At 41.0% G+C, this 26,083-nt stretch overlaps 1 protein-coding gene and 1 long non-coding RNA gene across 3 annotated transcripts in view; one reads left to right on the top strand and one right to left on the bottom strand.

The window, feature by feature from the left end:
• LOC148130833 (uncharacterized) overlaps positions 1-26,083 on the top strand; it is a 55,817-nt gene that overhangs the window by 9,545 nt on the left and 20,189 nt on the right. The window contains exon 2 of one of the 2 annotated variants that reach the window (XR_015749349.1): positions 18,968-18,993. The exons of the other annotated variant lie outside the window; for it this stretch is intronic. This is a non-coding gene — a long non-coding RNA (uncharacterized LOC148130833). The remainder of the gene's footprint in view (positions 1-18,967; positions 18,994-26,083) is intronic. 2 annotated transcript variants of the gene reach the window in all.
• MINPP1 (multiple inositol-polyphosphate phosphatase 1) lies at positions 2,490-26,028 on the bottom strand. Its single transcript, XM_026686768.2, has 5 exons — positions 25,278-26,028; positions 16,102-16,299; positions 14,516-14,613; positions 13,491-13,624; positions 2,490-3,809 (listed from the first exon to the last, which is right to left on the bottom strand). The coding sequence occupies exons 1-5, from the start codon at positions 25,867-25,869 to the stop codon at positions 3,410-3,412; spliced, it is 1,422 nt and encodes a 473-aa protein (XP_026542553.2). The 5' UTR covers positions 25,870-26,028; the 3' UTR covers positions 2,490-3,409.

The following is a 26,083-nucleotide window of genomic DNA, read 5'->3' as shown; positions in this document are numbered from 1 at the left end:
AGCAACGCTAAAATGTTCTACATTTAGACAAGTGCTGCACACAAAGGTTGAGTTGCCTTTTTTCAAGGCTTTGTTTTTCATACATAACACTGCAAATTCAACAGCTATAAAAACTGTCACCATAGAGGAATAAGGAGAGAAGGAACAAAATGCAACTTCAAGCACAAAAGGAAGTCCTTTCCGCGTAATCAGTAATTATCCTCAAGTAGGCTTATTTTTCCTTAGTGAATGGGAATAGGACAGGGCTGTCAAAGTTGCAGCCCAGATATATCATGCGCTGGCCACGTTCATGCCCGGTTTAGCGAAGAGGGAAAAAGTTGCATCATGTCACGTGACAATGCCTGATGACGAGTTTGATACACCTGGAATAGGAGATGTCATGCAGGGAGGGGGATTTAGTGAATGGGAGGGGATGCTTCCTGCATGAAATCTTCTCTCTTCCCCACACTCTAACTTTTTTATTGCCAATGTGTGTCCTGGAATCAACCCACCTTCACCTTTAATCTGCATCAAATTCCCACCCAAAGCAGATCAAGCATAAAATAGTAATTAAACTTGTTTGAATGTAACCTGCATAACTGACTGCTTCGCAATGTTAAGTTATACTTGAACTTCTTGATCCACCATAACATTTTCCTCACATAGTTGGACCTTAATATAAAAGACTTTAATATACTGCCAATATAATATACTGTCAAATGACAGTGAACTTGAGTCATATGATGAGTCATCTGTTTAACAAGGACTTGCAAAAGGAAAACCTGAATATCAAGAAGAGAACTACACACCTCTTAAAGCCTTATCCAGTTTACCTTCAGTAACATATTTAACACACACGCTATATTCCACTTAATGAAAGATCACAAAAGCAATGAAATGTTCTAAAATGGTAAAAGGCAGCTATGAGTCTTTTGCCGATAATAATGATTTTAATTGTACAAGGTTTAATTATCAATAGTCTGAAACAGGTTTCTTGATTAATTGACTATGTTCCTTTAAGTTAGTGTCGATTCTTAGCAACCACAGGAATACATTTTTTCCCCAACCTGGTTCTTCCAATCTTGTAGTAGTGCAACTCATCACTGCTCTGAGTCTTTCCACCTTGCTAATGTCATCCTCTTTTCTTCCCTTTCATCTTGATCAAGAGAGCCATCATTACAGCCTCATTCCTTTAATTACTTTCATTAAAAGCCTTATCTTTAAAAACAAGTTCTTCAAACTCTAATGTAATTTTAATTTACATTTAATTCAAATTGCTTTTGTTAAGACATATATGCTGATTTAAAACAAACTCTAATCAGATTTCTGCTTAAGCATGGAACCTCTTGCTTCACTACCTGATCTTATATATCGTCTTTTAAACCTCAAAATTTTAAGCTAGCATCTGTTGTTCTCAAACGATTCTTTAAAAGAAAGAATCTAAAACTATTTTCTTTATAAAATGAATCCAGCATGCTTGGCTGGGAATTCAGGGAATTGAAATCCACTCATTTAAAGTTGTCAAAGTTGAACAGTACTGATTTACACAATCAGAATATATATACAGTGTGTGTGTGTGTGTGTGTGTGTGTATAAATATATATATAATTTGTTTTCGTAGATTTTCACGGGTACAGGTATGCAGGTCTTGGCGTGTTCAGGTCTTTTCCCGTGTAAGATTGAGAGTATCTTGGCAACGTTTTGACGAGGTCCCACTCGCCATCTTCAGGCTGGTGCTTTCAGTTTCGTGCTTGTGCGAGCAAAGCGGGATCGGAGCTGCCGTCTCCCTATATATACTCCATCAACCAATCAAGAAATGACAACACAGCCAACCTCCCCACCAGTATATGTAGGGAGATGGCAGCTCCGATCACGCTTTGCTTGCACAAGCATGAAGATGGCGAAGATGGGACCTCGTCAAAACGTTGCCAAGATGCTCTCAATCTTACACGGGAAAAGACCCGAACACGCCAAGACATACATACATACATACATATATATTTTCTTAAGTTTTCCCAGGTATTTATATGTATGGTACTCAGCTTTGTTCGGGTATTTTCCCACGTCATTATAGTTGTGCTTTTAAAGTTGTAGCAACGTTTCGGCAGAATCTCATCTGCCATCATCAGGCTTCTGTATTGAGTTCATCTGTAAGTCAGACTTTTACAGTTGTTTCAGTTTTAAATTTGGGGCTAGCCTACTGCTGTGCCAGAATGGTTGCTACAACATTAAAAGCACAACTATAATGATGTGGGAAAATACCGAACAAAGCTGAATACCATACATATAAATAGCCGTGAAAACTTAAGAATAGATAGATAGATAGATAGATAGATAGATAGATAGATAGATAGATAGACAGACAGATTGAGAATTTTCACCATATACTTTATAGCATGCAATATAACCCACTCTCTAAACAGGAGTTTGCAGCTAATCGCCCTTGGACTGGAGGCACTCTTAATAACTTGTATTTGTCCCCCTAACGTTATGAAGCTGAAATGCAGAGATACAGAAGCAAAATGGACTTTATTTCAGAAAAAGTGATGTTTCGGAGTTAGAATGGTAGACATTTCTCATTCCCACTTTAAGTCCTCTCTTTCACACCCAAACAAATTAAATTTCAGGCCATTTTTCAGATTTTGAAAAAAATCACAGAATGACTTTATCTTTTTGGATCTGGAATAAAATCCACTAACTCTTCACCTTCAATATGAATACAGAAGACGACAACTGGAATAGTTAAATACTGAAACCGGAATGGCCTTTGTCCAAATGGCAAGTTCACAGGCCTTCTTTTTCTGGTCCTAGAAGTTGAACATTATTACTGGACAAAGTCTACCATTAAAAATAAATGATTGCATCATGGAATGGTCAGTTACCACTATGCTGCCCAAATGTATGCTAAACCACTGAAATGGAATACAGAGAAATGAATATTTAGGCAATTCACATGGCCTCAAAAGTCCCCTGAGATTAACAGGAATATGTGAAAGTTCCTTGGAATCGAAAGTAAGAAATACTTGTTGAAATCGTCTTTTTTACAAGTTAGCATTCCAGCAACCATTTTTCATTATCATTAACTCTGGAACTATTCACAGCAGACTGCAGCCAGCACAATGGAGTCAGCTGAATGTTGAACAGCACATCATTACTTTTCAATCATTTCTGATTTAGGAAAGGGAGAGAGGGAGTTATTTTTCATGAGTAGAGCGACTTCATCAATTTGTTTCAAGCTTTGGAAATATCCAGTATGCCTTTCTAGTAGGCTCCAGGTTTGATGCCACTATTGAAAATGGCAAATATACATTTAAGGACTTTTTAAAAAACACTACAGCACCAGCAGTGCACCAGTCTTAATAGCCAAAAACAAAAATATTACCCTTTGCCAAAAATATGCACACGTCGAAACATTGGTGGTCTTTCTTTTTTACGATGTCCCTTTAATGTTAGTACCATTTTTCTTGACACTGCACACTTTGGAAAACTCACAATTCTGAAGGAAACATTTATAATGTTTTTTCAGTTTGGTGTACAACGAAACTGTTTTTCCCGAGTACGTAAAAGGCAGGAGCTTCTCATTGAGAAGAATCTGAACCTTATACTCATCTTTAGGAGACTTAGGTTGATCACAGTGATAAAGCACAAATAACAAATTGGCAGCATAAGGGACGATACGACCGCTACGGAACTTGCGTTTCAATTGACTGTGATAGTTGCTGGCGTTAAGAGGCACTTTGTCTTTAAAATAGCCCATGAGTGAGAGAAGTGGCTGAAGAGTCTCTGCATGTCCAAACTGGATGATCACTGGCGAAGAAATAGATTTTGACCTAGAAGTCAAGAAAGAAAGGATTACTCAAATATATCCAAGTTCAGATGAATATGAAACTATTGTTTTGTTACTAGGTATTGTAGTCAAACCTGCTAGTACGGTAGAAAACCTAGATTTAATTGTAGTGATTTGAAGCTAAGAGGATCAATCCAGTCAGAAAAAGTCATGCTTTGATCAAATAATACATTCAAATAATGGTCAGTTCCTCAAAATAGGGCTTGTTTTTAAAACCCTACCCTAAGTACCTCAAAAAAACAATGACAGAGTCTCTAGCAGACTACAGAGGCCAGTTTCCTGAGGTGTTTGCAACTAACCTGTGAGCGGGCTAGGCTGAGAGGGAGTGACTGGCCCAAGTCACCCGGCCTGCTTTCATGCTTAAAGGAAGCTTAGAATTCAGTGTCCTGGGTTTTTGCCCAGCATCTTAACCACTACACCAAGTTGTCAATAAAAATATGTTTATGTTCTTTTTATTTTATTAAGGCAAAGGGTTATGTTTGACAATCCTGTTTGCACCATAACAACATAAGGGTATCACCCACATAGGTCAACAAACCTTGATTGCTAATCAAAAAAGATGACTTTCTCAACTCTTGACAAGAATTTTCCCTGGTTCTATTATCTTGCCCAAAAGCATATAAAGTGAAAGTATCTAATCAACCAACACAGTGTTTTAACTTTAACTCCTTTTCTTTGACCTGCACTTAAGACAAGGGTGGGATACCACAGGGTTAACTACTGGTTCAGGATTTACAAGCTTCCCTGCACGCTGCGAGCCACGCACCTGTAAATCATCATCAGCATGCTATGTGCAGAGAAGCAGCCTTTGAAACAGCCATGTTTTCCTGCTTTTTTAACTGCAGCTGTGCCTTGTTCGGCAGCTGAAGTTGAAAAATCAGGAAATAAAGATCAGGTTAAGAGCCCGAGTGGGCGGGTGGGCAAAAACATCAGCAGACATAGAACCGGTTCTATGTCTGCTGCTCTTCAGAGCTACCGGTTCTACAGAGGTGGACAGAACCGGTAGAAACCCACCCATGACTTAAGGACAACTGGCAACTCATATGGATAGAAGGAGTTGCTTCCAGAGAATGAGTACCTGAACTTGAGAGAAAGAAAGTTGGCAGCTCGATAGAGATAGCCATTTTGATATTTTTAGATTACTCTATGTATGTAAATGGTAACAAGTCAACAAGAATAAGTTTTCCTTCCACGTTATAAATCAGAAGATCATAAGCTCCCCAATCAATTAATGTGACAGATAATAAAATTTAATTATTCCTTATTCCTTTCAATATTGTTACCTTCCTTTGGCTTAAATGGAATGCGGAAAATGTATCTATTGTCCCAAAATATTAATAATAAGATAATAAAATTTAATTATTACTTATTTCCTTATAATATTGTTAACTTCCTTATGCTCCAATGGAATGCAGAAAATATGAAACGTAACTATTTTTATTTATTATCTGTATCCTGCCTTTATTTTTTTAAACAAATAATCCAATTCAGTGAACATATTCGACACATTCCTCCTATTTTTTCCACAAGAATCCTGTGAGGTAGGTGAGTTGGGCTGAGAGTGTGTTACTAGCTCAAGGTGACTCAGTTAGCTTTTAGGTGATATTAAAACTCACTGTCTCTTAGCTTTCTAACCACTTAACCACTTTGTAACTATATTAAATTCTTATAAACTAAATGAAATCCAATTTAGTTTTTGTCTTAGCTTTCTAACCACTTAACCACTTTGTAACTATATTAAATTCTTATAAACTAAATGAAATCCAATTTAGTTTTTGTCTTGCCTCTACCTTCCGTTTTAAATATGACCCTCATGAAAAAAACCTGCATGTAATCAAAAGTACAAACTGGGATGTTACTGAACTCCATTGTTCTAATTGTCATTATTAATATTTTGGGACAATAGAAATATATCCTGCATCCCATTGTAGAAAGGTCCCCTCTCGTTCAGAAACTGGAGGAAATAAGAGAGAAAATCCCCGTTCCCCAAGATTAAGCTTTTAAGTAAAAAAGGCTCCTGTGTTTCCTTTTAACCAAGTTTACCAAGCTCAGGTAGTTTTGGAGCGTAAGATTAAAGCATCTGTACTTCAAGAAAAGCAAAAAAGGAAACATGTAAGATACAGGTTAAGTACATAAAATACATAAGGTTGAATCTGCATATGAAAGCCAGAAATCATTAACCTGTTAACAGAATGAGCAAAGAAATAAAGAATTGCAATGGCAGAAAATGGGAGCAAAGGCTATTGAAGTGTCTACTCAAACTTTCCCTACCAATTCTATCTAAACTAGTTCTAGTTCCAATAAAGGAGACTATTTGTGGCTCAGGGTTGAACTGAGGTGTCCTTGGTGCTCCCTGAGCTTGGTTGTTTTTTTTTGCAGGCGTTTCATTACCCAAACTAGGTAACGCTGTCAGTGTCCGGCATTGTTGGTTCTAGTTATCCCAAGACTTTTTGGGCCCATCCTGAATCTTAGATATAATGGGCAAAAATACACTCCCGCATTCTTTTGCTGTGTTTAGGATTTTCCAGCTCAACCACCTAATTGAAGACAACAAAACGCCTAACTTCTCCGCATTAGTCTCACCCACGTCTCTTGTTGGAAGAGCACGATGGTTTTAATAGTAGAATACTTAGACCACCCAGCTCACCCAGAGCCCGCTAACCTGTTATAGTTTTACAGATCATCCTCAAATTACAAACATAATTGAGCCCAATTTTTCGGATACTAGGCGAGATAATTAAGTGAGTTCTGTCCCATTTCATGACCTTTCTTGCCACAGTTGTTAAACAAATCACTGCAGTTGTTAAGTCAGTAAGACCGCTGTACAGTGAATCTGGCTTCCCCAATGATTTGCTTGTCAGAGAGTCACAAAAATCAAATGATCCTGGGACACTGTAACCACCATACACATGAGCTAGTTGCCAAGGATTCAAATTCTGCTTATGTGACCGTGGGGATGGTGCAACAGCCGTGTGAAAAATGGTTATATGTCACTTTTTTTAGTGCCACTGTTAACTTCCAATGTCCATTAAATGAATGATTTTAAGTCAAGGACTACCAATGCTTGTTTTATGTAATTGTTTTAAGTAAATAAGTAAAAGTAGAATAAGTAAACCTCTTTCCTCTCTGCAAACACAATTATCTATTTAAAGATCTGTGAGGACGCAGGATAAGGCACGAAGGTCACACAGCCAGCTGAGCGTTCAAACCCTCTTTAATGCTCCCAATGTTCCCTCAAACACTCCCATGTTCTTGGCGCATCCCAGAGCAAAGCGCACACATAAACACAGCCTCTGGCCTAGCCTCTGACAAAACAAAGGAACAGGGAAATGAGACCACGAAACAAGGAACCAACAATGAATCCACAAAATCAGGAAGAAGGTGCTGAGTACATGAAGTCAGGAAGAAGGCACTGAGTTCACAAGTAAGGAAGAAGTCCTGCAAACTCCAAATGTCTGTACCAATTCAGTGTTTGCTCCTGATAAATGCCCCTCCCCATAGTGTGTCCTTAAATCTCAGTCCCCAGGTGTGCCTTTTGAAGAGGGGCAGGGCGCTCTCCTCCTGAGTTGTCGGGTCAACCTGCGCTGTTCCTGCCTTCTCTCCACTCTCTGTGCTCGGGGATCAGGAGGGGGTGGTCTCATCACCTGAGCTCTGTCGCTCAGGTCCACTGCTTGCCCTCTCACAGTCATCCTGCCCTCGTTCCTCCCTGCTAACAAGCCGTCCCAACCCTGAGGGGCCCCGGGCTGCCTCGACCTACTCCTCCCCACACTCCTCCAAAGCCAATGAAGCCACCCCTACGATCTCTGTTGGCTCCAGCTCCGGCTCATCCTTCTCTGCAGATTCAGGCTCCAACGGGAGTATGACAAGATCTCTTGGGTTCCAATATAGAGCAGGGGTGGGGAACTATGGCGTTTTTTTGACTTGTGGACTTCAACTCCCAGAATTCCTGAGCCAGTTTAAATTATACTTCAATCATCTGGTTCAGTTTCCATTCTGTATAAATGCAGTTCATTTGGGCACCAAAATTGTCCATGTGGCTTCTGCCAAATAGATGGGGGCAATTCCAATCTAGTATAACAATACCTCAGTAGTTCTGCAGGTAAATGTGACCATGCTTCAACAATTATTTCTTACAATATTTTACTTATTTGTTACATTTATATCCTGACTTTTCTCCAAGAGCTCAAAGTGGCTTACATGGGGATCTCCCTTCATTTTATCCCCACAACAGCAAGCAGACATGGTAAAGAAGATTAGGTTCAGTGACTAATTAATGACTAAGGCTGACATCTTCATTGCATCTTCCTGGCACAATAGCTTAACCTCTACATCACTTTACAAAAAAAAATTTCAGCAAAATCAAATGAAGTTTACCATTTTTTTCTCTTATTTTTTAAATAGATACATTTCCTATCATGCCTTACAAGACGTTTATCTTCCAAGGATATTATACTTCTGTGCTAGAAGCACGGCAGCTCTTCTGTGGTGAAAAGATCAACAGGTGACATCCCTGTTGCCCAGGGGACACCCAGTTGGGGCTCCTTTCATGTCCCTGTTAAGTTGCCCATCAAAGCTATCTGTCTATTTGCAGTTGCCCACTTTCAAACTGTTGGGTTGGCAGGAGATGAAGTGAGTGACGGGAGCTCACCCCATCATGCAAAAGCAACTGGGCCTTGAACATGAGCCTGCTGATCCTCAGCCCAGTGTCCTAATCGCATGACCCACTGGGCTCTGCCATCTGCTAGGATGATCAGATACAATAGGAGATGGGATCTAGTTGCTAAATCAATGCTTAGGTAAATTTTTGTAGGTAAAGCTCCCTTTATCCCCTACTTCAGGCGTCCCCAACCCCTGGGCCACAGCCCATTGCCGGGCTGTGGCCTATTCACAACCAGGCCATGTGAGCCCCGGGTCAGCGCCCATGCATACAGCAAGTAGAGTTGCCAGCCCACTGCTTTCGTGGCCCATTTTTCCTTCCCCCCTCTCTGCTTGGCTGCCAAGCCTCAAAGGTTGGGGACCACTGCCCTATTTTAAATACATTTGAAAGAGACTCTATAGTTAGGGGAAACACCAGCCTCCTTGGGAGTGAACCTGTTCACTGGGGAATAAGAATCCACTTCCTTCTATTTAGGCTGCAAAACTGTCTGTAGGAAAGCTTGCTCATCAAGGAAGGAAAGACCAAAAGGACGTTAAATTTTACTCCTAGATTCATCTCTGTAGTTGAATTATTGTTGGATTTATAATTGAATAGGGTTAGGGTTAAAGTCATCTTCCCTCTTATGCGCTCTATATTTGCCAATTATTTGGCTGCTCCCTGCCTCTATGTTAGGGGATATCCCTGCCATAGTCTCAGCAAAGCTAATTTTGAGCATTTTTTTCAATGGGATGCTATTCAAACAGCAGAAAGGCAACATTAGCCTTGATCCTAGTTCTGTCTTAACCTTCTAGGTGTGGCTTTATCACCATCTTGACTCAGTAAGTTACACATTCTAAGTCACTCAGTCACTTTATCCTTACTTTATTAAAAAAAGCTCCAAATTACCTAATCCTTTCATTATGTCAGGGTTATATTTGTTCAGAAATATAAAGAAGAAATGGACACATTGAATTACATAACCTAAGGCAGTATTATGAAAACATACGCTAACATCTTGTATTTACACTGCCATCAAGTGTTCGGAGATAGAACACCATGTGTTGAAAGTCTCATTAAAAACCAAGTAGCTGTGGAACAGTGTGGACACAACTCTTGCCTGTAACTCTAGCCTTAAATGGTTTTAATATAAACTGAGGCCAACACAAATGCAGCATTCCTAATCATAATTAAAAGGCTGGGAGTATATTGGTTTTCCTTTCTCAAGTAGAAATTCACCCCTTCATTCCATGGCTTTCTGAAAGAATTATGGCTGCATTAATATGTTACCTGACACCAAAGGTGGTGTTCAGTAGGTTATGACCAGTTCTGGAGAACCAATAGTGGAAATTTTGAGTAGTTCACAGAACTGGCAAATACCACCTCTGACTGGCCCACCACCCATTTTTGTTGCCCTGCACAGGAGAATGGAGCTGGAAAGCAGGTTAGTGGGGTGGGGGAGGGATTGGGGATTTTACAGTAACCTTCCCCCTGGAGTGGGGAGGGAATGGAGATTTTACAGTATCCTTCCCCTGCTACGCCCACCAAGCCACCCCACTCCCACAGAACCAGTAGTAAATTTTTTGAATCCTACCACTGCCTGACACCAAGATTTAACACAACCTATCTACCATGAATCATGACAAATGTAGCCAACTAAGCTTAGCTTCTATAATCTTTTGTCTTACTATTCTTCAGAGAGTAGCTTGGAAGCAGAATTATGCTTTGCTGCACATCCTTCCTTTCACACTGCATGTTTGAACAAAGTTATTGGACCATAAATAGAATGAAGGAGCAAATTTGCACATAATAGCTATAAGAGAGACAGCGGAAGAGGTGTAGTATGAACATTTTACTTGTACTCAGGTTAAATGATGGGTAAAATTTATCCCAATGGGGATACATAGCCATAATAGAAAGGCCTCATGAGAATGCATTGCAATGGGTCTAACTACGGTTAGTATTTGTCAGAATTCAGGATCAAAATGGAAACAGTCAGAGTAGCGCTGCTTCTAGCCCTGGTTTCTACTCTTCATCCATAATGAAGGCAAGGGCAGTTGTTTGAGAAGTTGTGAGCCATACAACTGATATTTACAAAACCCTGTTCCAATAGGACCCACTTTGCAGTCAGGCTTAAACATTCTGTATAAGCTAAATCCTGGCTGTCTGCTAAATAGCATAGGAAACTCCTGAGAAATACACAGGGGTGGGCTGCTGGGGGTTCGATGGGGAGGCCGTTTTCGCCCTCCTGGAAGCCAAGTAAAGCCTCCGGAGCCCGGGGAAGGCAAAAACGTGCCCCCACACCATGGTGCAGGAGGCCGACTAGGCCACACCCACCATGGCCATGCCCACCAGCAACTGGGCAGAGAACCCTTTGCTAAAATTTTTGAAGCCCACCCCTGGAAATACACAGCATGCATGGATTGTCCATGTGGGCTATAACAAAGAACCAGAGGTGAGGTCAGAGCCTCTAGGCATAGGCTGGGCTGGAATTTTAACTGGAATCCTCGACTTACAACTGGTTGCTTGGAGGTTCAATGCTGTGATAGATGCCTCCCAAGTTACTCATGACCTGGATTCGAATTTTCAACAGCCCCAACTCTTGCTGTGATCACATGATCTCATTTTGGACCCAGCATAAGAAATCCATTATATAAAGTCTATTTACTTGTCCCTAGTACTATTCTAAATGCTGGTTATGATCCTGAGTCATCAGCAAACTCATTCATTTTATTAATGCATAAAAAGGATAAACAACTTTTATGTTGGCATCTATAAAAAACCCAATATTACTGGAACTTGTCTTTTATAAGATACATTCCCATGGAGGGGGAAATGATCCTTTGGACAACAATTATGCTATACCTATATCAATATGTGGACCTTATTTCCATAATTTCTTAATCAATTAATTCTGAATTATTTTATAGGCACTGGTAATTTACTTTTTATTTTACATCAAAATATTCATTTCAAAGACTTCTGTTTTGGTAACACATCAAATAAAAAATAAAAGGTAATTTAAAAAAATCTACATTCTAAAAATATAGTTAATTATAAATTATATCCACTACTTTCAGTATTTATTTTAATTATAAATTATATCCACTACTTTTTATATTGTTCTATGATTCAAGGTCCTTGTTTTATTGGACTTCTCTATTTATTTAGGATTAAGTGCCTACTGAAGAGACGGCTAGCACAAAGATTGATCCTTCTATCCATCCATCCATAACAACTGTTGACCATAACATGTAGTATCAGTTTCAGACCATTAGCAGTATTATTTCCAGAGGGTGTCCATACAATACATAAATTTTAAATATACCAAACAATGCCTGAATTAGGCATAACAGTTACTGTTCAATGACATGCTATGTGCTGGTTAAGCATTTTAGGCAAAACTCAGGAATCCAAAGTAGAATTTTTTTTTGCAGCCAATGTATTAGTATTTGTGCCTGAAAAGAAGAAGATACTGTGTAATAAGGAAGCCATTCAGTGGCAGTATTTGCAATTGGGATATTTACTGGCATCTTGATTTGGATCTGTGGCATTTTTATCTTCACTGAAACAAATTTATTAGACGTGATCATTAAATACCATGAGGCAAATACACCCACGAGTAATCATTATAAGTACCTATTATTGATCAATCAATTTGTTATGTACATTTTAAAGACTGCACATTGGAGACCCCCCCACCCCCTCTACTTAAATAATGGGATAACTGTACTTTTAAAAAAATCCTGTATCTTAGATTATGGCTTATTCAGAAAAAAATCATTTTATACTTTTGTTTTTAAAATCTCTAAAATGTTTTAAAATGTTGGACAGAAATACTAACTAGATACAAATACATTCAAGTATTTGCCGGCGTATAAGACGACTGGGCGTATAAGACGACCCCCCCACTTGGAGGCATGTTTTTCAGGGCAAAAAAGTCGTCTTATACGCCGGCAAATACGGTAACTAATCATCCAATATTTACACAGTGTGTATGTTATTCTGTGTTGGGAGTGAAGGATGTTTGAACTCTCTTAGATGGACTGTCTAAAGCAGGGATCCCCAACCTTTTTGATGCCGCGGCCCGGTACCGGCATCAGCTGGGCACCGCGCCCGGTACCGGCATCAACTAGGGCGCCGCCATCTTTTTGACGAAAAAGTGCTTCTGGTGACCTCACCGGAAGCACTTTTCAAAAGATGGCGGCGCAGCACTTCCGGTGAGCTTTTTCGGGTAGAAATGGCTTTCTACCCGGAAAAGCTCACCGAGCGCTACGCCGCCATCTTTTGACGAAAAGTGCTTCCGGTGAGCTTTCTACCCGAAAAGCTCACCGGAAGCACTTTTTACCAAAAAAGATGGCGGCGCCCAGCAACCAGCGGCCCGGTAAGAGTTGTTCCGCGGACCGGTATCGGTCCGTGGACCGGCGGTTGGGGACCCCTGGTCTAAAGGAGTGTGTCTCGGAGTAGGCAGGCGTTACTCCAGAACCCTGGCCCTTCCCGGCGGAGTCCCTCGGGCTTTCCCGCAACAGAGTCCTCTTGCAACGTGTCCGCTAGGTCAGCCAAATGATCCCGGCGGGGTCACCGGAAACGCCCTCCAGAAATCCCCGGGGCTGCAGCGGCAGGGCGGAGTGCCAGGGGCCGTGGGAGGAGCAGGAAGGCGGGCAGCCTTCACATGGCCCTGCCTGGGGCAACAGGAGCGACCCATGCTCTCACTCCCCCCAGTCGCTGCAGCCTCGGGCGGAGCGAGGCGAGCGGGATTCGAACCTGACGCGGGGAGGCTCTTGGCGGAAGCGACGCGGGGGATCTGGGAAGCCAGAGGCGCCTTTGCTGCGTCCCACAAGCATCCGAGAGCCGGCAGTGGATATACCGTATTTGCTGGAGGCATGTTTTTCAGGGCAAAAAAGTCATCTTATACGCCAGCAAATACGGTAGTCAGAGCCAACTTATTGCTATCAAGTATCAATCAGCCAATCTACTATTGCAAGTTATCAGTCCCAAAGTAGTGTTCCCTTCCTCCCCTTCAAAACATACCTTTTACTCTCTGAAACTGCCTTGTCCAAATTTTTGAAGATATCTTGGAAAAGTACGCAGCTGGACTGACTGTTAATATTATATCCATAGGCTCTCTTCCAATACTGTTTGAGATCATTCAGATACTCAAGTACCTAGAAATAAATATTGAACATTCTGTTCAATTAAAAATGCCAGCTTAGATGGGATACTCTGGTATTTCACATTAAATGGCTTAAAGATAATACAGGTAGTCCTCGACTTACAAGAGTTCATTCAATGACCATTCAAAGTTACAACATCACTGAAAAAAACGACTTATGCCCATTTTCACACTTACAACCGTTGCAGCATCCCCTTGGTCATATAATCAAAATTTCTTTGCTTGGCAACTGGTTGGTTTTTATGACGACTGCAGTGCCCTTGGGTCACGTGATGTCCTTTTGCAACCTTCTGACAAGCAAAGTCAGTGGGGAAGCCAGATTCATTTCACAAACATGTTACTAACTTAACAATGGCAGTGATTAACTTAACAAATGTGGTAAGAAAGGCCGTAGTATGGGGCAAAACTCACTTAACGAATGTCTCACTTAACCAGTGGTGGTATTCTACCGGTTCAGCCCAGTTCGGGCGACCCGGTAGTAAAAAATGTTACAGTTCGGCCGAATCAGCAGTGAAAAATAGCTACCGATTCAGCCAAGCCAGTCTTTCTTTTCTTTCTTTTTCCCTCCCAATGATCAGCTATTCTGGTGATCAGTTGTACCGGGATCCCCCTCGCTGTCTTACTGCTTTGCCCAGGAGGCATTTTTGGCCTCCTGGGAGCAAAAACGGGTCCCCAGGAGGCAAAAAAACAAAAATGGAGCGCAGGGGGTGCTGCTGCTGCTGAAAAAAAAAGCCACACCCACCCAGTCACATGGCCACGCCCACCCAGCCACGCCCACAGAACCAGTAGTAAAAATATTTGCACCCCACCCCTGCACTCAACCACAGAAAATTTGGGCTCTGTTGTGGTCATAAGTCAAGGACTACCTGTAGTCAACACTTACCTTGGCATCTTCTTTGTTGAACAGTGAACACCAGGGGGAGCTAATGTTTTTTATACTTAGCCCAAAGGAGCAAGTAAAAAATGCCACTTGAACCAAATCTGCAGGGGAGGAAAAGGAACAATAAGATAGCAATAAGCTAAATTGGTTTTTAAGATACTTATTCAAAAATGGCCAGATGAAAAAAAATCACTTCAAAAAAGGAGAAAACATTTCTTTACAATACTGCCATATCAGTGAAGAAAAAAGGAAACAGAAACAATAATCCAGGAACAGAGCCCTATATACAGAGAAGCAATGTGGTAGTAGAACACAAAGTACCACAAACCAAGTTGTTACTTTTTTTCCCAGACAATTCTTGCAATTCCACTGAATGTATAGTACCATACAGAGATTATTGGTTTATCTACAATTTCTGCATCTACAATTTGAGTCAGATGTCAAGATGAATATGAAGTACGAACTGCCAGGTGTTTCATACAAACTTATCTATATTATTCATAAATGATATGCAGACAGGTGTTATGGGTTTGCAGTGAATTTGTTTGATTAGTATAAGCAAAAACAGAATTTTTATAAGTCCTTATTTTCTGGAGGTGCTTGCAAACTTGGTTCAAATGCTTGTTCATTTAAGCTGCAAAGTGTGAAACCTGAAACTTAATATATTATCTTTTCTACATGCTCATATGTAGGCAGATACTAATATACTATACAAAATCAGCATGCATACTATAGGACAACCTAGTTATTTACCTATCTACTTGTACTTACTGTATTTTCTATCATTCAGAATATTCTAATTAAAAAGCCCACTGCTTATATAACTCAACATCGTTACTCTGAGGAATTTTAAGATTTTTCTCCTATTCGGGTTTTTGAAAAGACAGTGATCCTAATATCTGTAGCATGCTTTTACTCAAGCCTTAATAAAAGGAAGTATAAACAATGTACGATTGCAAGGATATTATTAGTTAGTAGCTACTCAGCTTGCTAGCAGTGGATGTTCTACGGCAGTTACATGTTTGGGGATTGAATTACCTGAGCTTTGCATGAAAATTGCTGACAGGTTACTTCCTTTCTGTCCTCCACACTTGATCATACAAAGCCTTTCCAACCAGTGGGACTCAATGGTAAACGTCTGTCTCCTCTCTTCAGGCTACCACATAAACGTGAATCAAGTTTCAGTTTTTACTCTTAGTGGCAAATGTGCAGGTAGTCCTTAATTTATGTCCATTCATTTAACAGCCATTCGAAGTTATGACTGTGTTGAAAAAAGGCAACTTACGAGCAGTCCTCATACTTATAACTGGAGCAGTCCCCATAGTCACATGATCAAAATTTGGGTGCTTGGAGAAAAAAGCAAAGACTTTAAGTTGGAATTGCAAACTGTAAGAGGAATGCTGAAAGAAAGAAGGGAATTACTGGAAATATTGGAAAAGAAAATAATGGCGATGGCAGAAGAACAAAGAAATTCCAGTGAGGCGGAGTTAAAGGAAGAAGAAAGAGGCTCAGATAGACACGGAGAACAAGAAACACTGCCAAAAGACACGAAAGGAATTAAAACTATGACATTAATGACAGAGTATTACCTGCATTTAAGTCTTCTGCTGGTAGACATAAATTTTGTATGGTTTTATTCACTATCTTCATCATCTCAGGGCTTTCCTTAAAGGCGTCAACCTCATATAAGGCTGTGTCGTTGTCTTCAACGTCTTGTACAAATTTTTCACAGTGATCAAAAAATCTCATCAATTTATCATTGATTTCAAATGTTTCTGTCAAGGTAACTGAAAATTAACAAAGTAATGTTAGTGACTTCTTTATTTCATCATTATGTCATCACATTGCCGTTTTAACTACTAGTTTACATTTAAAGACTTAATTGCTTTAAATCAGTTATGTAAACATCTTTTCTCCTAGTGATGAAGATTTCACTAAATATCCTTTGAAAGCATTTTTCAGCATCCCTGGGTGTGGCACAAACAGTATGACACAGGTAATCCCCAAGTTATGAGCGTTCCATTAGCGAATGTTTGAAGTTATACAATCAGCGCCCCCTAATGTTTATGAACAAGTCCCAAAACTATGAATCTTGCAGCACCACAGCTGTTGTTCTCCTTTACAAACAACCGCAGAGGCTCTGCAACATTTGTCCAGCACTTTGCTGGGCAAAATGGAGGTTAGGAGAGGCGGGTCAGCCCGCCCCACCCCTCCAATGCTCCATTTTCAACAGAAAAATGCCGGCTGAGGCCTGCAGAGGTCTAAACGGAGATTGAGTTATGAGTGTGTCAAAGAATAGTGTATAGCTTCAAGTTGCAATACTTTATGGAGCTGAAGATTAAATGTTATTATTTCCTTGCTTGAAATGTCTTAAGAGTATTGTTTCTGATGATTTGCACTGCCATGGTGAGTGAATGCACACACAAAGTTAAACTATTCTTAGACACACTCATAACTCAATCTGGAAATTGTAGGCAAAAACAGTGGCCTCCTGTGGAACATATTTAAGGAACACTGGTTGTAACACTTTTAATTAGGTAGTCCTTGATTTTGGAGCGTTCATTTAGCTACTGTTTGAAGTTACCACGGTGCTGAAAAAAAGGGACTTAAAACTGGTCTTCACACATATGACAACTGCAGCATCTTCCACAGTCATTTTAAAAATTCAGGTACTTGACAACTGGCTTGTATTTACAATGATTATAGCACCCCAGAGTCATATAATTGCCATTTATGACTCTCTCCCAGCTGGTTTCTGATAAGGAAATTCAATAGGGGAAGGTTAAGATTTGCTTAATAGCAGTATGATTCTGTAATGAATGAGGTTATAACCAAGGCAAAAAGGCCGCAAAATCAAATACAAGTCAGTTAATGATGACCTTGCCCAGTGATGGAAATTCCAATCCCAGTTGTGGTCATAGGGGCTATTTATTTTGAATTAATTTTAATTACTGCTTGATGAAGCCACTGTTGCTGGGAAAGACTATTGTTAGTCATCCCTCAGTCTGTCCTGGTCTATCCCCAGCTTTTTCCATGTGCAAATACATGAGGAACAAAGCAGGGATTACATTCTTTTTGCTGATGTTTTTGACTACTTTTCAAAGCACAGCAGAAAACGAGGTTGGCCTAAAATGCAGTCACCTTCCAAATTGGTAAAATTAACAATATACCATTTAGATATACATTGCCACATTTTTGTAGCTATTGAATCCCACTCTCAAAATGTTGGCATTGCCATCGTTTCCCAAAACTGACAGCTATTTTTTATCTTCTTTTCCAAATACATCAAGATCAGAGACATGCCACCACAATTAAAGATGCTGGAACCTTAGTTACTGGTTTTATAACCCTTCCTGTTCTGTCCCAACATAAAACACAGAATCATAGAGATGGAGACGATAATCTAGTCCACTGTTTTTCAAACTTGGCATGTTGTCTGGGAATTGTAGGAATTGAAGTACAGACATCTTACAGTTGTCAAGTTCGAAAAAATTGATTACAGCCAACAATAAGACACTAACATCAAAATAGACCTGACAGATTATTACTCTGCTCTTGTTTGAACAAATTTAGTGAAAGGAAGCCATTGTCTTCCTTGAAAATTGGATCTACTGTTGAATGCTTTGAGATGTTTCTTAATATTTAGCTGAAATCTGTCTTTTCGTAAATCTGTCTTTTAAGAAAATTATTATGCTCCAGAATGACAGAAAACAAATCTTAACCTTCTAAGGGACAGCACTTTGGAACTTGATGAAAAATGTTTCTGTACCTTTCCACACTTGTCTTTTCTTAAAGCTAAATATTCTCTCTTCAGAGGACTTCTTTTCAAGTCATTCTTCTCCACTGCTCTAAGAATAGGTCATAGTATTCTCAGGTTGAGGTATAACCAGTGCAGATTATATTGGAATTACTGTTTCCTGAGATTTAGAAACCATACTTCAAGTTTGGAAGTTTGATACTAATCAGTTTGGTTTAGTGTTTAAGGCAGAAGTCTCCAAACTTTGCAACTTTAAGACTTGTGGACTTCAACTCCCAGAATTCTCCAGCCAGCATAGCCAAGTTTGGGGACCACGGGTTTAAGGCATCAGGCTAGAAACCAGGAGACTGTAAATTCTAATCCTTCCTTAAGCATGAAAGTGGACTTTGGGCCAGTCACTTTCTCTATCCAACCCACCTCAAGGGGTTGCTGCAGTGGGGAAAAACAGGAGAAAAAGGGAGTACTAGGTATGGTCGCAATTTTGAATTATTTATAAAAATATAATAAAAGTGTGATAAAAATCAACATAAATACTTTGAAGCCACCTCACACTGTTCACTCATATGATTTTTTTTTCAATCTATATCCATTATTTCAACACCTGCTCAGTAATACCTTTTATGAACTATAATTATTACTTAAATAAAGTGTAATAAGAATATATGAACACAAGCCTCATAAAATCTTCTCCATTCTAGGTCTTGTTAACAGGACGAAATAAACAGTAAGCGAACATGTATGTGTGTATGTACGTATGTTATGTATGTGTATGTGTGCGTGTGTGTGTACGAATATGTATATATATTATATTATTATATATTATACACACACACACACACGTGTGTGTGCACACACTTTCTTTTGTTTTCTGTCCCCTAATAGCTAGGTAGTTCCCTTCATGGAGAATTTCAATTTTGAATGTGTAATGCGAAGTGCAAAAATTCTTTAAGTTTTCTGTTTTCTTCTTTTATAATTATGTGTGTTATTTCTCTTTGGTTTTGTTAATTTTGTTAATTGAAAAATAAATTTTAAAATCTGTGATTAATTTACTGAAATAAGTTATGAAGTACTTTTTTTAATGACCTTAACCCCAAAATTGTTCTTGAATAAGCAAACAAGAAACTAAATAAAACAGAACTTGGTTTTAATATTTCGGCCTTTCTATTCTTATTTAGAATAGAATAGATTCTTGACTCTTGACAAATGTATCTTTTCTTTTATGTATACTGAGAGTATTTGCACCAAGACAAATTCCTTGTGTGTCCAATCACACTTGCCCAATATTGTGTTCTGTTCTGTTCTGTTCTGTTCTATTCTATTCTATTCTACCCTGTTTCTCCAACAATACGGCCTCCCCCAATAGGAAGTCCCAGCATGTTTTATAGGCATGAAATGAAGCCCCTCCCCCCAAATTAAGGCCTATATTAAAACATGCGAAATGGGGGGAATGGTGGGGGGCTTGCCGTTAGGAAGTACTTTTGTTGCACACCCGGATATGGTGCTGCCTGCGTTGACCCCGATACGAAGTGCCCCACCAACGCCGAGGTCAACATCCAAGCCGTTGCCGCCCGCCCGAAGATGCAAGGGGGGGGGGGAATTAAGTCACCCCCAAAAAGACGGCCTAGCCATTTTTTCGGGGCTCAAAAAAAAATAAGACCCGGCCTTATTATATGAGAAACACTGTATTCTAACTTATACATTTATAGACTGTAGCATTGTATGTAACATTTCCTATTGTTCTCCATAAAAAACACCCTGTGATGTATAAAGATAATCCTTGGCTGAGGACAATCAGTAACCACTTGAAGTTACAACGGACTTTCCCACATCTATTTACAATCCAGTTTCAAAGTTCCAATGGTCATATGATCATATTTGAGGTGCTTGGCAACCAGCCTGTGTTCAAAACCTTTTGCGACATCCTCCAGTCATGTGATTGCGATTTTTGATATTTCTTTTTTTGCCAGGAACTGGTACAGATAGTTCTCAACTTACAACAGTTCATTTAGTGACTGCTCGAAATTAAAACAGGACTGAAAGTGACTTAGGAACGTTGCAGCATCCCCATGGTCATGTGATCAAAATTCAGATGCTTGGTGACCGACTCATATTTATGACAGTTGTTATGATCCCCTTTTGCGTCCTTCTGACAAGCAAAGTCAATGGAGAAGCCAGATTCATTTAACAACCGTGATACCAACTTAACAGCTGCAGTAATTCACTTAGCAAAGGTGGCAAGAAAGGTCATAAAATGCGGTAAAATTCACTTAACAAATGTTTCACTTAGCAACAGAAATTTTGGGCTCCATTGTGGTTATAAGTTGAGGACTACCTGCATTTACTTCTAGTTTCTGGCAAAAAATAGCTTGATATAATAAAGCCCGCAAAAAGGTTGTAAAATTGGGTGTGATCATGTAATTCCAAGCTCAATTATAGTCCTAAGTCAAGAACTATCTGTATTGGGGAACAAGAGAATTACTACCTCAAAGCCACCCATGAGATTGCACAATTTAGGGTAGATTAGATCTGATCCAGGTCAACATTTAACGACTATAACATACTGGTATTTGCTGCGACTGCCATCCCATCCAAAACTATGACGTATAACGTAAGGTTAGAAAAGTCAAGCTTTTGCTGGCTTGAGACTACATTTAATATTGTGGGTGGCTGAGAGTCATGATGAGTGGGTGATGATCCAATGTAAATGGAACCAGAACTTTCTCCCTCCTCCCTAGCTTTAAAGAGAATTCAGGGCATGTTTGTACATTATATTGACCTATTTTAGAGCCTACACTGCAGATATTTGTTTTCTTTGTTTTACAAGAAATCATACAAGTGTTAGGAAATCAATGGTCAAAGGTGGATCTGAGGATCATCAAAACAAACTCCACCTAATCTAACTTTTTCTCTCGGCACTAGATAGCTGTAAATGAGAACGTTGAGAATATTTCTGTGGCAGAATACTTTGGATTATGCAGCTTGCAGTCAGCTAGAATGATTAATATTGTTAAACTGTGCAGCTAGAGGGCCATGTATAGCCTGCAGGCAGTATAAACACAAAAGAACTAATTGGGTGGTTCCTAAACTAACAGCATATTCAGCACATTAATTTAAGAGGTACTCAAAGACATGTCTTCTTAAAGGAAAGAGATGGCAATCAAAAGAGGATCAGTATGGAAAGCATGGAAAGGAGGAGCACCACATATTCATAAAGATGAGCCCCAAATCAGGAATTAGAAAGCAAATGTGAAAGCAACGGATGGCTAGAGATGAGACTGACCCTCACAAACAAATAAAGGTAGTCCTCAACTTACAAACAGTTCGTTTAGTGACCATTTAAAGCTACAACGGCACTGAAAAAAGTGACGTATGGCCATTTTTCACACTTAGGAGTATTGCAGCATCCTGATGGTCATACGATCAAAATTCAGATGCTTGGCAACTGATTTAGATTCAGGATTGTTCCAGTGTCCCCAGGGTCATAAGACCACCTTTTGCAACCTTCTGATAAGCAAAGTCATTAGGAAAGATAGATTCGCTTAACAATTGTGTTGCTAACTTAAAAACTATGGCAAGAAAGATCTTAAAATCGTGCAAAACCCACTTAACAACAATCTTGCTTAGCAACAGAAATGTTCTGCTCAATTTTGGTTATAAGTCAAGGACTATCCGTAAGAGGCCAAGTGAATTTTGACAGGGCAAGAATTAATCCCCAAAATGCTTCTCTTGCTTATTGAGCTCCACTCTCTTGACTTCTGGATAAAACCACTACGGCAAATAAAGTGATGGGAAAAATGACAGGGTGCTGAAGTTAGTTTAAGCCCACATAATTGAAGGGTACGTACGAGTAAAGTTTGAAAACAGAAGGTCCACGTAAGAGATGAGTTTGCTGTTCTTTTCAAAATTTATTAGGACTGTTGGAGAATATCCTCTCCTGACAGCTGGAGATAAAAGAATTAGGACAGTGATAGGCTGGTTCAACAGAGACTTATTGAACTTGTGTGTGGTAGGGCAAGCAACATTGTGTGTGGCAGGATAACCAACATTGTGTGTGGCAGGATAACCAACATTGTGTGTGGCAGGGCAACCAATGGGTGTTTTGGTATGTTGCAGTCCAGCTTTTTGAAAAAAAGGAGCATTTTCGCCATGCTGTCACCTAGGGACTGCTTTCAATTGTCTGACCCAGTCCTGTGCAGCTGAAGCTCAGTTCAGCCTGGCCCAGTAGCCAGACCAGGCATGCCTCATCAGCAGTGGGAGCAAAAAAACAAACAAAACAACAAACTAAAATGAGCTAGGACAAAGATAGGGGGAAGATAAACAGGTGGGGACATTTGGAATCAGCCCCTTAAGTTACTGAGGGTCAGGGCTGGGAGGCACCAAGGCCAGAATGGATTAGCTTGATACACACGATTTTTTATTAAGGTGCAACAGGGAAGACAGGATTACGGTCTTAAAGCAATCATGTGACATCTTGTTTTTAATGATGACATTACTTAGTGACTGAAATTCCAAGATCTAGAGGCTGGAGTGCAGCATGCCAAAACATGTCTTTGGATGTGGTTGCCCTGTCATATACAAGTTCAGGAAGTATCTGTTGTGTCAGCCTATCACTGCCTTAATTGATAATTCAAGTGACTGAAAAGTCAAGGACTACCCATAGATCTTTTGATTTGCTTGTGAAATCCAGCCAGAATTGAAATGTTATGGAAATTGCTCAGCAACCAAGGAGTAACAATGCTTTTAATCAGAAGAGAAGTGTAAACAATAATTACTATCTTGCCCAATCGCTGTTCAGTTATTTCTACCTTGGTCTTTTCCTCCCACATACACCCTAAAATGAATTGGGTATGGCCAGACTAGAGAAAAGAACTAGGGGTGACAGTATAGCAGTATTCCTGTATTTGAGGGGTTGCCACAAAGAAAGAGGGGATCAATTTATTTTTCAAAGTACGGGAGGGCAGAATAAGAAACAATGGATGGAAACTAATCAAGGAGGGAAGCAACCTGAAATTAAGGAGAAACTTTTCCTAACAGTGAAGATAATTAACTGGCTTGCCTTTAGAAGTTGTAAGTGCTTCATCACTGGAGATTTTTAAGAAAAGACTGGACAGCCATCTGTCCAGAAATGGTATAGGGTCTCCTGCTTGAGCAAGGAGTTGGACTAAAACAGTGGTTGTCTGCTCGGTGGGCCAGGGACCACTGGTGGCCTGCAAGAAAATTTTGGTGCTCTGCAGAGAAATGTCCCCCCCAAAGCAATTAATCCAGGTTGCACAGGAACACAAGGTTGCGCTGCCCACATGGCCCGCCCACCCACTGGCCCCCACCCTTTGGCCAGTGAGTGCAAACCTTACCTTGAGTAGAGCCATGTGAGCTAGAACTGGAAGGTAAGACCAACGGCAGGGAAGGGAAATCCACCCCGGGGTGGCTTGCTGATGTTGGTGGGAAAGTTGGTCCCATATTCCAGAGCTGCAGTAGTCACAAGACTGGCCCTTTGGTCATCCAGGAGCAGCTCCTCGAGTCCATGGCAGGCTGGTGCACATGGGTGGAGGAGCAGCTGCTCTGGGATGACCAAAGGGCCAGTCCTGTGACTACTGCAGCTCTGGAATATGGGACTGACTTTCCCACCAATGTCAGCAAGCCACCATTAGTCAAAATTCATATTAGTGGTCCGCGGGATTTAAAATTATGAGATTGGTGGTCCCCGAGGTCCAAAACGTTGGCGACCCCTGGAAATGACTCCAAGGTCCTTTTTGTTGTACTGACAAGGCAGTCGAGTTGTTTGATCATGAACAACTGAATCATGATGATCTTTATTGGAGTCTAGTCTTGCATTTATACACATTTTTAATTATCCTCCATCATTGGTTAACTTTCTTTACTGCTTAACTTTCGTTACTGTTTAGCACAGTAATTAATACAATTAATTATCTCTAGCTAAAGTCTAACATATGTTTACTTCCTCTCTCTAATCCTCCTTTAGATTAGTGACTTTGTTTACCTGAGTTGTATTTGCTTGGAAACATTCTTTATCTGAGGTTTGCCATCCGAGATTAGAACATTCCTGCAATTACAACTCTACACCTTTTCAGCTCTTATTCTGATTGAAATGACACTAGCAAAGGCCACTGGGGAAAGGAGGGGGCCTCAAATGAATCCTGAACCTCTAGAAGTGCAAATTGTACCTGTTTACTGAATGCGGTTACTTCAAGATGTATTTAAACATAATCTTACCATAACCTGCTCCATTATCTACAGCCCTTCTACCAAGCCAGCTGAGCAGCCTGGGAGAGGAGAGAAGTTCTGGTCTAACTTTAGACCAGAAAAACCAAAAGACACCCCCCACACACATACCTCCAGCCTGTATTCCAGCTACTAGATAAATCTTTTCAGGTCTAAAGTATTTTTAAGGGGGGGATTACAGTATTATGGGTATAGGTCTCCCCTTCCCCCCCTCTGCGTGGTTGAATTATAACTTCAAAGAAAGTAAAAATCAGATAGGTGCAGAAAAAGTATCTGTATTGGAAACGATGACGGATCATAAAATTTGCAATTTAAAGGAGGGAAGCGTTTTATGAAACTAATTCGCAATGTAAAGAGGGAATAGCATGCCATTTTTATTAAATAGTATGCAAGGGGGAGGAAAGGTGGGTTTTTTTCTTCCTTTTTGACTTGGGGGAAGCCGGTGGGTTGGGGTGTCTAATGACAATTCGCCTCGGCCAACTCACCACAGTCAACTCGCTGCAGGACAAGAATTACACTAATATCAAAGAAAACAGTTGACTCGTTGAAGAAAGGAGCAACGCCAAAGGAGGGACAGAATGAAATGCGAAGGGCAAAATTTTATGTGTGTGTGTGTGTGTGTGTGTTATATATTAATTATATATATATATATATACACACACACACACACAAAAGAATAATAATTAAATAAAATTGTTAAAATGGTTCCGCAGCGAGCTGTCCCGCGTCAAGTTATCCCATTTTCAAGCCCGAGGAGAACGGACTCACCGTTTTTGCCGCCCTCGCTCATCCGCCCGTAAAGCGCCTCGCGGAGCCCTTCGCGGAAAGCGGCGCTGCTATCCACGCACCGGTGCTTGGAACTGCTGGTGAAGGCCAGGCGCCGACCGGGAGCCAGGAGGCTGGGGAAGCGGGAGGCAAGACGCTTGGCCAGCATCCTCATGTCGAGGAAGCCTTTGGGGGCCAGCTTCCCGTCCATGTCCGGCTGGTACCACATCTCCCATCGCGCCAGGCGCTCCGCCAGCGAGCAGTGCTCGCCGCCGCCGCCCCGTAGCAGGAGGCCGTGCAGGCGCGCCAGCTTCTCGATCTGCTTGCGCGTGGGGAAGCGCGTGCCGTGGCGTACGACGGCGCTCAGCTGAAGCGGGGTGCAGGAAGCCGGCGGCAGCGGGAAGCCCGAGAGCGGCGGCCCGAGAGACAGTGGGTCCCGGAGAAGGTACGGGTGCAGCTCTTCGTAGCGGGACTTGGTGCCGAAGAAAGGGCTCAGCAGCGTGGCTCGCTCCGACGCCTCGGCGTCGCCCTGAAGCTCCCCATTGACCAGGAGGAAGAGGAGCAGCAGCACAGGGCAGGTCGCTGGGTGTCCCATGGCGGAGAATGGCAACCGGCTCCGTTGAGGAGAGCGCGAATCCTCACGGCAGCCCCTCGCCTCCCTTTTGTTTTCCTCCCCCGGTGGGAGGCCGGCAAGACCGGCCGGCCACGCCTCTGCGCGGCGGCGATCCCGTGGCTTCGTTCCCTTCCCTTCTCCAAAATGGCCGCCTTTCTGCGTGACGTTTAAGCCTCTGGAAGGCCTCCTCGCCCTC

Source organism: Notechis scutatus, chromosome 4, assembly GCF_049901735.1.
Source record: "Notechis scutatus isolate UNSWTSFEM ecotype Mainland chromosome 4, rNotScu1.2, whole genome shotgun sequence".
Classification (NCBI taxonomy): domain Eukaryota; kingdom Metazoa; phylum Chordata; class Lepidosauria; order Squamata; family Elapidae; genus Notechis; species Notechis scutatus.
Note: the sequence above shows the minus strand (reverse complement) of the source record. Positions and strands in the feature narration are given on the sequence as shown.

Excerpts from the sequence above, each read along its gene's own strand:
- MINPP1 (XM_026686768.2), bottom strand. The coding sequence starts at position 25,869 with ATGGGACACCCAGCGACCTGCCCTGTGCTGCTGCTCCTCTTCCTCCTG. Across the intron at positions 16,300-25,277 it reads GAGCGAGGGCGGCAAAAACG|TTACCTTGACAGAAACATTT; the intron begins GTGAGTCCGTTC and ends GTTAATTTTCAG. Across the intron at positions 3,810-13,490 it reads GCAGTTTCAGAGAGTAAAAG|GTCAAAATCTATTTCTTCGC; the intron begins GTATGTTTTGAA and ends CTTGACTTCTAG.